The sequence below is a fragment of the Amphiura filiformis genome, chromosome 1, assembly GCF_039555335.1.
Source record: "Amphiura filiformis chromosome 1, Afil_fr2py, whole genome shotgun sequence".
Classification (NCBI taxonomy): domain Eukaryota; kingdom Metazoa; phylum Echinodermata; class Ophiuroidea; order Amphilepidida; family Amphiuridae; genus Amphiura; species Amphiura filiformis.
In genome coordinates this window covers 87155215-87167940 of record NC_092628.1, presented here as the reverse complement: position 1 = coordinate 87167940, position 12726 = coordinate 87155215, and the positions used below count along the sequence as shown (strand labels likewise).

Genomic DNA, 12726 nt, shown 5'->3' with positions numbered 1-12726 from the left:
AATTGGGTTGAGCAGCTTTGCTCTTATTCTGGAGTTCCCCTTTGAATTTGCGATTGGGATTCATGATTCCTCAGTTGGTTTACTGTCGAACAGAAATTGGGTTGAGTATTTTTACTTTTCTTGGAATCCCATCCTTTTGATTTTTCCCTTTTTGAACTTGCTTGATTTGGGATTCATGATTCCTCAGTTGGTTTACTGTCGTACAGAAATTGGGTTGAGTATTTTTACTTTTATCTTGGAATCCCATCCTTTCTGATTTCATTCCAGGGTTGTGTACAAACCCTTTGCTTGTAATGATATAATGGCTGAAATCTTTGTTTATGAAAATAAAATTATTGTCTATCCTGATGGCCAATAAGTATTACCAAAAATTGCTGTTGCCTTGTGTGTCATTGTCTCCGTCTGGGGTTAATTGCTTTTTTCACATGTTTTTTCAATATTTCGAAAAAAGAGACCAATTTCAAAAAAATAAAAAAACCTTCCCTAAGTTCATGTCTCTTCTTTATGAAAAGCTAACGGAATTTTTTTTACTCCGAATGGATTTTTTTCTAAGTTGTGAAAAAGAATTTTTGTGATTTTTTCAAAAATTCAAGATTTTTGAACAAATCTGACGTCACCATGGGATTCCTTGACTCATTTCCTTTCCAAAAATGTATAGTTTTATATACTTTTAAGGCGATATAATACCCTGGTTTTCATCAGTACCCATCTTCTTTTTTTGTTGCAAATTTATGAAGTATATAAATATGTTCATCATCTCATGTCCTGTTTACTGTATCCTGGTAACTGAGATGTGTGTTTCATAACAAACCATAATTTATTCTATTGAACATGTCCAAGTAGAATACATGAATAGAATACATTAAATCCTTTGTTATACTATCTATAGAAATGTACTCACTGATTATAACACTGAATAAATTTAATAGGCCTAATCTCTTCCACATAGACAATTTAATACTACACCATGTATGTATCTTCTATAATGTGTTGTTAGGAAAAGAGATTAAAAAAGGCTATAAGGTCATCAAAGGTCAGGTTATAGGTCAATTGGTTCAGGTCAAATTCAGGCATCAATTTTGAATACATGTGATAGTCTGTCACTGTGATATCATACATGTCACAATGAGGCATCAATTTTGATATTTTGTCTGTTACTGGATATATAATGGAAATGTGTGAGGTGGATATACTAAAATACCTTGGGATGTAAATGGTGAGTACTGAGTACAATTTAGATTGCCTAGTTGAGATGGATTGGGCAAATAAATATAAAATAGTTACCAAAATCACAAAAATGAAGCTTACGGAAAACTACCTAATATGGTGGTATAGGTGACAAAAAATACAATCTTTTTCAACATTGCTGTAGTGTGGTTGTGGTAACCTGTTACCTATGGCTTAATTAAGTTTCAGTGACATAGTGTCGCAAGTTCAAAATACAAAATATAGCTCAACATTGAAAATAGAAGCATTTTAACCGGTTCGTTTTTGATAGTTGTGGAGCACCAAGTTCATGAAGTCATAAAAGAAATCAGGGACCACTAATTATTCCCATTTTACATATCAACATTATTTCCCTAATGTGTTAGCAACACATATCCAAAATTTTAACGAAATCTGTTGATAGTAAGCTTTCCAAAATGAAGTGAATTTAAAACATCAGTGATGTACCACTTTTTGGCTTATATTCAATTCAATTCAATTCAATTCAAGTTTATTTGGTTTCTTCTCACATATATACAAATTATTATTAAATACAGATAATCAAATACATTATAAATTATATGAGATGTGGATGCCATCAAGAACGCTGAGCGTGTGGCTGATGGCACCCAAGGTTACATGAAAATAACATAGAATTTAATAATTTATTAAATATGAAAATAACATTTTTGCAAAGAAAAGAAAAAACAGTAAATGGATGTCATATTAGGTACATATACATATACCACATGAATATATTTGACAAAAATTACTTTGATATGAACTAGAACATCCATGAAAATGAGGGTGCAGAAAAAAAAGCATCAAGGGGGGGGTAAGGAAATTTACATGATTGATGCGTACTCGTTATTGACGGTTTCAGAGTGGTATTGATCCAGGATATAATTTTTCATTCGCTTTTTTAAAGGAGGATAGGGAGCAAGAGTTTTTAATGTCGTGCGTTCAGTGAATTCCAAGTGGTAGGTCCCTGGGTTTTAATTGTGTTTTTGGCTAGCAGTGTGTTTGTCGTCGCATGATGTTAAGGTCAAGGGCCTGTCTGGTCTCATAATTATGAATTTCAGAATTTGTCATGAAATGATTATTTGGTAAGTCCTGTGGGAGGAGGTCATGGTGGTAACGATACATATGAGTTGCTAGTTGAAACGTGTAAATATCACGAATTTTTAGTTTTTTTTAGGAAATGAAAAGAGGGGTTGAATGATCCAGCCAAAGTGAATAAGTGCATGTTCTGATGATTTTCTTTTGCATAATGAAAAGGGATTCCAAGTTACTATTATTTTTATCACCCCATACCATTGTACAATAGGATAGGTATGGTAGCACCAGAGTGTTGTAAAGTGTTTGGAGGGAATCCTGGTTTAAAAATGGTCTGACTTTCCTAATTATGCCGTTATATTTTGAAACAATTTTTGATATATGGGATGTATGGGTCTTCCATGAAAGGTTGTTATCAATTAAAATACCTAGGAATTTAGTTACTTCTACTTTTTCGATATCTTTATTATCAATTTCAATGTTAAAATTATGGTCAGGTTTATTGTTGTATTTATTTTTAAAGATCATGAAGTTAGTTTTATCTATATTTAATGAAAGCTTATTGAATTTAAACCAGTTCGAAATTTTCTTGAGTTCTTTATTTATTAATTCTTCAAGTTGTTCTGGGTCTTTGTGGGAAAAAAAGAATGTTGGTGTCGTCAGCAAAAATAATAAAATGGGAGGAAGGAGATGAAAGTGGGAGGTCATTTATATATAAAAGGAATGAAAGTGGCCCAAGGATTGATCCCTGGGGGACACCGCATATTATGTCACCTTCTGCAGATTTCTGGTGGTTATAAACGACATACTGTTTTCTTTCACAAAGATAATTTTTATCCATAGATTGGCAAGACCTCTGATACCGTAGCTATTTAGTTTTTGGAGAAGTATATCATGGTTGAGGGTATCAAAGGCCTTGCTTAAGTCTAAGAATATCCCAAGACTATGCAATTTTTCGTCTAACGCACCTGTAATTTTGCAGTAAAGGTCATTTATTGCCATGTATGTGGACCGGTTTGGTCTAAAACCATATTGGTGGGAACTTAAGTTATTATTTTTAGCAATGAAATCAGAAAGCCGGGTGTATATTATTTTTTCAAGTATTTTCGAGACAGAAGGTAATATTGAAATCGGCCTATAATTACTACAAATCTGATTATCACCAGATTTAAAAATTGGTATTACTTTTGCGATCTTGAGTAAAGATGGGACAATGCCTGTGAGTAGGGACCTATTGAAAATATGTGAGAGAACAGGGGCTATTTCATTGATTATTGTTTTGAGTAGTTTAGTGCTTATATTGTCAAAGCCACCACTGTTGCTAGCCTTAAGTTTTTTAGTTATTTTAATTATTTCGTCAGGGGATGTTGGGTTTAAGAACATACTGCTATGCTGATTTAATGAATTTAGTGGAGAGATGTAGTCATCGTCAGGAGTAGTTATTTTCTCAGCTAGCTTAGTGCCTATGTTGGTAAAAAAATTATTGAAGTTATCGGCTATTTCAGTTGAATTGGTAATTTTTTTGCCATCTTTATCTTTAAAGAAGTCGGGTAATTTGGTACGTCCACACTCGCTCGCTGCTAAATAATCTTATACCATTAGAAGCATACTGATGCCACCAATTGAACGAGAAGATTTGCCCCTTCATTTTGCATACCACTTTGTCCAATTTCTTTTTCTCATTTCTTCACAAAATGCAAAAAATGCAAAAAAAATGCAATGGGTGTAGTACCCCCTTAACATACAATTCAGAAATAATGATGCTCGAAAAGGTCCATGTTCTCTCCCATTACACTGGCCTTAAGTAGGTTTCAATTCTTAGGGCCCCACGAAATACGCCCTCAGTAACCCTATTAGGAGACTTAGGCTGGGATACGATTGAAAATTCACATAAGATTTCATAGTAAAGACTAAAGTTAAGTACTTTGATCGTCTAATTAATATGGACTCTCATAGATGGCCTAAACTTCTTTTCAATGCAATTTATTTATTATTTTATTTTATATTCTAGGTATGCCAGGTGAATTTAAATTTGCCATCAAACTGCATCATTTTATATATATATCAAATTAAAGCCCTTTTGAGTAAAGAAAGCCAAAACTGAAAACCTTTTTGCCATAGCACTTTCCGTGGCAAAGATACATCTTTTCAAAGATCGACTTTCATCAAAAAGATTCTGCTAGCAAAATTCCCCAAAACAGCATTCCGGGGGCGTTTCTAGATCTTAGTCTCATGATGATACAAATGTAGCAGCTTTTTTTAATGGAACTGCTATCAAAATCCCTCTAAAATTCCACGTGTGAGTGTCTCATCACCATAAAAAATCATATATTTGGGACAAGTGAAGTATAGAAAACATATTTATGTAGGTTTCCTTGACCGACCTGTTCTTGAAAAAAATTGAAATTTCTAGATGTAAATATGTATTGTGTTTGGTTCCCGGTCTAGGCTAATTTAAGCTGACTAGCAAATATGTTAACTAAGGTTTGTCTGGCATATATTCCTCACCCATCGTGGATTAGATTGTTTCAAGATGCAAATCAAGATCATTACAATAGAAGTTGGTACAATACAGCATGTAATAATTCCTCATTGTGTGATTAGGCACTTCGCACTTGATTATTATTTTCCTGTTAATAAAAAAAAAAAAAAGGGACAAGGTGACTTTTAATTATTAATTATTAATTATTTTGCGAATGTATAATAAACACACCCAAAACATGCAAAATATAGCGGCTGATGGCAAAATCAACAAATTGCAGCTATTTGGGGGTGGGGCGGGTGGTGATGCATGATGCCCCGGGCATATGCTACGCTTTCACTTTTACACAATTCATATTTTTCGTAGTTCTTTGCGTTTTCCGCTTAACCTGAATTTTCACAACGCAGAGAATTCTTGGCTTTAAGGGGTACTACACCCCTGGCCAATTTTGTGCCTATTTTTGCATTTTTCTCAAAAATTATAGCACATTGGTGACAAGTAAGATATGTATATTATAGGGGCAAGGACTAGAACTACTGTACTGAAAATTCAGCAACTCAAAGCAAATAGTTATTGATTTATTGATCAAATATTGGTTTTCCCTCATTTTTTACTGTAACTCCACAACTGTTGTCTGTGCTGAAATAAAATTTCCAGTGCAGTGGTTGTAGTCCTTGCCCCTATAATATACATATCTTACTTGTCCCCAATGCGCTATAATTTTTGAGAAAAATGAAAAAATAGCCACAAAATTGGGCAGGGGTGTAGTACCCCCTTAATCAAAATGATTGGTAACCATCTGTTTTCATGAGCATGACACATCAAAATGTATATACGATCTAAATAATTTAGTTAAAAATACTTTCAGTTGGGTCTATTTTAGTCAGAATCTTAAAAATATATTTGTTAGAAAACTCATAAAATATCTTGATTCAGTAGGGTTGAGATGGGGTCAGTTGGCTGACTGGAAACACACACATATTTTTGTCCAGCCTAATGTAATGTGTTTTCACTTTTTCAGGCTCATCCATCTGTGAGGATGAAAGGTACAGAAGACCACTGGCATCCTGTTAGCTGTTGTGATAGCAGGTGTGAGTTTGCTGCCTTTGCACACATGCATTGTCCCATGTGTACTAAAGAGTCTCAGTACACTGATCCTGTTATTCTCAAGGCACATTACAGAGTCAAACATGTTGATAAAGGTGTTGAATTCGCAGGTGAGGCATTGGTATAGATATAATGTAAGGCCAAATATAATAATTTAAATGAAAATCCTGTAAAGCACTTAAAAGCAGAAATGATTTATGATAGTGTGGTTTTTGCTTGCACTTATATTAGAGTTATTTATCTTTTGTATAACAGGCATTCACATTTTGTGTGAAAAAGGTTAAACTGAACTTAGTCAGGTGTCATGTTGGAATAAGATGATGCATAGATTTTCCATATTAGCTTACTTGATTGTTTTGTAAATCTAACCATTATCATGATTGTTTCATTGAAAATTGATTGCAAATTGTGACAACAATCTGATTGAACCAGGCCAAAGGAGGCAATGTTTGAAATTGAGTATTATCACCAACCTGTCCAGCGTATTAATCTGTGACAGCCCTTTATAGCATGCTTGCTTGTTAAGTGATGAGCTTTTTTCTAGATGTATTTTGTAGTTGGTTTTATTTGCTTCATTGCCTGCATTTCTATTTCAAAATTGCTGCCTTTGGGTTAGATTATTTTGGTTAGAGTTCTTTCTATTGGTATTAAATTGAATTGAACATACATGTACACACACCCCAACTAATAAGATGTGTCAACTGTGGAAAAAACACCCACTTACTATTATGTTTTGATGAATCCAAGTGTGTGAAAAAATTGGATCCAAGACATAATAATGATAAATATGGCTATGCCCAATATTTGTTGATCTCGCTATGAGTTTTAAAATATTGGACTTGACTACGTGTTGTCCAATATTTTAAAACTCATGGCTCGACTAATAAAAATGGGCTCAATCAATCCAATTTTATATAAAAGTGTGGACTTAATCAGGACACTCTCAGCAAACTACCGACTGACTCTATCTGTACTGCTATTTGGTACTCACTTTTAAACACATTTTAGGTTTTTTGTGATCTCCTGAGGTAGGTGGCTGACTGTGGATGTCCACGGTTGGTCGTGTGTCCACAGTTTGTCAGAATGTACTTGTAAAGAAAGTCATGTTTGAAAAACATATTTTCAAATGTCTTTCTCACCCCCCCCCCTCGACACACACACACAAATAATTAACTAATTTCGAAACAGTTTAAAAAAATTTCATAATGTCATTATTTTCAGGTCTGAAAGTGTTGCGCTGTTGCAAAAGCTGTGATATCATCGGAGTTATAAGTGGGTATAAAAACTTCAAAGGACCACACTGGCACTGTTACAGGTGTCGCAACGGCTTCAATAGAAGAGATGAGGCTCTCAAACATTTCAGGACCCACTTTAAAAATCCACAGACTACATTCCAAATACAAATAGTGCAGGTAATTAGTGTCAGTGATAATTTAGTAATTGTGCCATTGGTTGATGAATTTATTTACAAACCAAATAGAAACTTAATGAACTATAGTATTTGCACTATGATTGTAACTGAACATAGTACAAGAGGGAAAGGAATAGCAGTTCATGTAAATGTAATTTACATTGAAATAAAAAGCTCATATCAGGGGTTGGATCGAAAACTTCAACCTCTGAAAACAAAACTAGAATAGAGTAATTAAGAGAAAGAAAAGGGGAAGCTATTATGTATCTAGAAAGTAGATCTGTTTTTCTAGTTATTGTCCATAGCTTTGAGCATTTTAAAGGAAGGATGTCATAATCGTACAATGTATTGTCATTGTGCATAGCACAGTGTCCATTTTATTCAAATTAAGCCGTAAAAACTGTACATGTACCAAATCACTCCATTTAGAACTACTCTATTGTTTGTTTGTTTTTTAATTTCTCCAAATATACCAAAATACTCCATTTCTACTTGATTTTTTTCTTCAATTTCTCCACTTCTGAGTTGGCCACATCCCACCTCTGACTACCACCTGAATTGCACAAGTGCAATGCACAGCATTTTAGCACCGGTTAGACCCATCTATAGATGCAAATTTACAGCACCCACCACCCATACCATTGTCTGCCTGTAAGGATAATAATTCAAGTCAAACTGGGAATCCTGACTGTGAGCCATACATATTGTACAGACAAAAGTGAAAATACAAGGAAATTAAAATTATTTCATATTTGAAGAAAAACTTTTAATTTTCAACATTTTCATCCATTGACAGGATTTAAACCAGAGTTTATCAATGGACACACAACAAGGCACTTCTACTGCAAACAATTTAGGAATGAGTACCACATCAACCACCATTGCATTACCATCTCTTGGACAGACAAATAGATTAGTAACTGTGACATCTCATCAACAGGAAACCGCTATGGCTACAAATGGTATCTCTGTAGCTGCTAATGAGACTATTGATTCAAGTAAGTATGATAAATAAATAAATGCTGGCATTTTTGGCCCCCACACATGTGTGGGGCTTATGTTCTCATCCAAATGGTTGTCTGTTTCTTTGTTTTGAACTTTGTTTAGCTGTCCAGGCGGAAGCACATTCATTAATCCACTGTATGTGCAGCTCCAACGCAATAACCTATCAACTTCAAACTTGGTGTGGTGATAGGATATGGTAGCCTGATGTGCGGTATAGTTTTGTGTCATGTTCTTTGCATATTTATGAATATTAATGAGCTTATTTGCATATTACATATCATTTGTATAAATTACAAACCTTTGTTATTTACACTCCTTTGTGTGGGAGCCACTTTAATTACGAACCACGTAATTCTAGTTATAGTGCCTTTCCAACTTGTTCAAAGTGCTTTACCATCATTTATTTCCTCTTTCACTGAGATACAGCATAATCATTTCACATCTACAAGGGTGCAACTTTCATTACAATTATCACCTAGCAGCTTCATTAACCCAGGTGGAGTGGGAAAATGAGGTAAAGCACCTTGCCCAAGTGCACAACACGATGGCACTGCCGGGGTTAAATCTCTGATTGTGAGTCAGAGCCCATACCGCTTTACCACTGCCCACACTCAATAATTTAGGAAAAGTCCTAATTGCATTGTATGTAGTGTATAAAAATATTAATTCCTTTTCATTTATTTCTATTTTAAGAGCAAATTTAAAGTAACAGATCGAATGATAATATTAAGGAAGTTACAATTATATATCATGCAATAATGCATATTCCTATGTTTGTGCTATGATTCATGCATAAAACTATAACAAATAAAACACCATATTTTTTCACATGTCAAAATCAAGTTTTTAATTGATACATACTTCAGGCTACCATATTGCAATAGTTACACAAAGCTAATGTTCATAAGTTATAGAAATTCGTAAATTTAGAAATATAAAAGTTGTTGAATTTCTCATAACTTTTCACTTTATAGATGTATTTTTATTATTGTTGATACAGATATGTGCATTACAACAAATTAGTGAAATAATAAGTAAGCATTTTCTGTTGCAACTTCCTGAATGGTAATTTACTGTACTCTCAAAATATGTTTTGGATATCTTAACCTTTATTCAAATTGAAACAAAAATAATTGTGTACACTGTACAGAGTTTAATTATTTCAAGAATCTTGAATTGCATGTTACCTTAGGCTAAAAAGGATAATTAAGGTGGTACTACACCCCTGGCCAATTTTGGGCCTATTTTTGCAGTTTTCTCAAAAATTATAGCGCATTGGTGACAAGTAAGATATGTATATTATGGGGGCAAGGGCTACAACTACTGCACTGATAATATTATTTCAGCACAGACAACAGTTGTGGATTTACAGTCAAAAATGAGGGAAAACCAATATTTGATCAATAAATCAATAACTTCTTGTCTTGAGTCACTGAAATTCTAGTGTAGTAACTGGATTCCTTGCCCCTATAATATACATAACTTTTGTTACCAGTGTTTTAATTTTATTAGTTTTTGAGAATAATGCAAAAATAGTCACAAATTTATCAAGGGTGTAGTACCACCTTAAGTAAAAGAAACAGGTTTGTTTCCTGAAGGCTAGGCTCAATTTCTTTTTATTACTTTTCCCCCTTTTTGGCCTGTTTTTTAGGTTTTCGTCAGAATTTGCAGTAATATGCTTCTATATCAACTGCAAAGTAGTGTACAATTAGCCTTATGTGTAAGGCTCTATGTCTAAAATAGAACTTTTAATTTCATCATGCATGTAAACAAACACTACAAGAAAGGTATTTTGTTGAGGGTTTTTTTGTTCAAATAACAAACAAAACGCACATGCCCTACCCTACAGGAAATCAACTTTTGCCATAGTAACCTTATTATGACCACAGAACACACCTTATTTGTCACTATCAACATACATGTACATGTGCAGTCATTTGGGGTACTCCCACTTTGAGGTGACACATATAATATAGGGCTGTTAAGCATTGCTGTCACCCGATTTTTTTTCTAACACATGCTCTGTCACCCAAAGACCTCTTATTTTTGCACTTGATCAGTCACCTACCCTTTATTTTTCAATTTGAACAGCAACTTTCATTTACTACTGATTTTGTTACCTATTTTGAAGAAGCGAAAGCTATTTGAAACTAGAAATTCAATGTTTGAGGCTTCTGTGGGACCATTTTGGCTTTTGCACAAAGATCCCTTTTTAAAATGTCATGTTCTCACACATGCCCCCTAATTCAGGTCCAAGCGGTCCATCTCTCACTCAATGACCCTATTTTTTAACATTTTGCTCCCGCTGAATGCCAAAAATTATGCTCTCAACCAATGACCCCATATTTTTTTTACATTTTGCTTTCACTGAATACCCTTACTGTGAAAGTATCGGCCCTTCCTCTATATCCTTTTCATACTGAATTGCCCCCGGACAGTCGCTTACATGACATAATTACAGACAAAATCTACAGCATACAAAAATATTTTAAATAATGTTACGTTAGCATTTTTATACCTGTAACTGCATTGTACATGGTGTATTATATGTAAGAATTATAATATTTCACATCCTATCCTGGGTGCATTATTAATATTGCCACTCATAAAAATGTAAGTCTAGTAGATCAGATTATAATCTCATATTCTCAGTAATTAATGATAATCTCTATATACAAAGGTGTATTGTATACTTTTTATTGTGCATTTGAGTGTTTTTGTATTATGTGTGTATTTTAAAGTTTGACATCACATCCATTTGAGCTGATGAGGAAGTTAGATGTTTTAATTGTTTTATATCATGATAAAGGGACATCATTATAGAGATGTTGCTGTAGTCATATATAACTATGATAAGATCTCAGTATTTGTTATCAAGGACCTTAATTCTATTTGAACTCAGATAGGCATTACTTAGCAAATGGGCCAGCATTAACACAAGCAATTGATTGAGACCTGTAATTGCAGATAGCAAAAAACCAATGACATCATTTCATGATACTGTTAATTACACATTATAATATATTATAAGAATTTTTATTATAAGAATTAACAAAGTTAAGTATTGTGTTGTGGAATATTTTCATGGAGTATTGTTTCACAAAATATCTATAAACGACTTAAGGGCAGAGTAATGGGAGAGAACATGGACCTTTTCGAGCTTCATTATTTCTGAATTGTATGTCCAAAGTATATAAAACTATACATTTTTGGAAAGGAAATGAGTCAAGGAATCCCATGGTGACGTCCGATTTGTTCAAAAATCTCAAGTTTTGAAAGAATCACAAAATTCACTTTTTACCCCAATTTTTTGTGACAACTTAGAAAAAAATCCGTTCGGAGTAAAAAAAAAATTCAGTTAGCTTTTCATGAAGAAGAGACATGAACTTAGGGAAGGTTTTTTATTTTTTTGAAATTAAGTCTCTTTTTTGAAATATTGAAAAAAACATGTGAAAAAAGCCATTTTGTCACTCTATTAACCTAAAAATTGCACATAACGGTGTATCTTTTTGTTTAAAACAAATATTTTGAAAAAATGAAAAACCTTCCCTAGACTTTGATGTACTCTAATAGTGCAAAAAGTTTATCCTTTGCTTGCATATTTTTCGAGTTATCTTGTCACAAAAATCGCGCAATATTGTCAAAAGTGAACTCTGAGAAATCGATGTTTTAGTAAAAAAGTCAAAATTATGCACAAAAGCGTCCTTAAATTTTAAAAGCGGTAAGACTTTCACACTTGTAAAAGCTGTATCTGGTGCATGGTCTAAATATGCATCTTTTTGCACCAATGAATCTATAATCTATGCTTTCAGTGCGCCAAAATTAAAAAATAATTAAAAAATCCAAGTGGCATTTTGACTGCAAATTTTTGTTTTGTTTACAACACATTTGCTGGCGTTAACAACATACCGAATGCGCCTTGACTGCGTTGGACATACTGGCGCAGAGTTGCGCCCATGAATCGCGCAGCGTAATCACAATATTTCGCATTCGCGCATTTCTGACTCATTATTTCCGCCAATTTACTAAGCTGTCTTGAGCCATGTGACTTTTTAGAGTTGAAAAGAGTGAAATAAATCAAGCAAAAATACGAATAAATATTAGCAAGTTGTATTTTATCAGTTTCAAGTGAAAGAATACATCTTAGTGTTGATAAATGTCAAAAATCTCAAATTCGATTCGTGGACGAATGTGTCTTCCATTACTCTGGCCTTAATTTTGCAGGTTCCTCCAATCCAAAACACCTTCCAAAAATATTTTTGATATCTATTTGCTTTTGATTTTTACTGGCAAAACCTTATGAAACTCTCTGGGTATTGTTATATACTATTATATGAGAAGATAGATCTTGATGTCACCATCTTTTTTCACTTATGGGGAAATTATTGGCTTATTCGGGATGTTTGTGACTGGAGTGCAGCATCTAAGTTTGGTTTGTGTGTGCCAAGTCCAACCTGTT

The 12726-nt window shown here is 33.7% G+C and overlaps 1 protein-coding gene across 3 annotated transcripts in view; it reads left to right on the top strand.

The window, feature by feature from the left end:
• Nucleotides 1-12726, top strand: part of LOC140155929 (uncharacterized) — a 30303-nt gene that overhangs the window by 10638 nt on the left and 6939 nt on the right. For all 3 annotated transcript variants that reach the window (XM_072178961.1, XM_072178969.1, XM_072178951.1), the window contains 3 exons: nucleotides 5766-5961; nucleotides 7073-7263; nucleotides 8059-8260. In XM_072178961.1, coding sequence (XP_072035062.1) covers nucleotides 5766-5961; nucleotides 7073-7263; nucleotides 8059-8260 — 589 coding nt within the window. The remainder of the gene's footprint in view (nucleotides 1-5765; nucleotides 5962-7072; nucleotides 7264-8058; nucleotides 8261-12726) is intronic.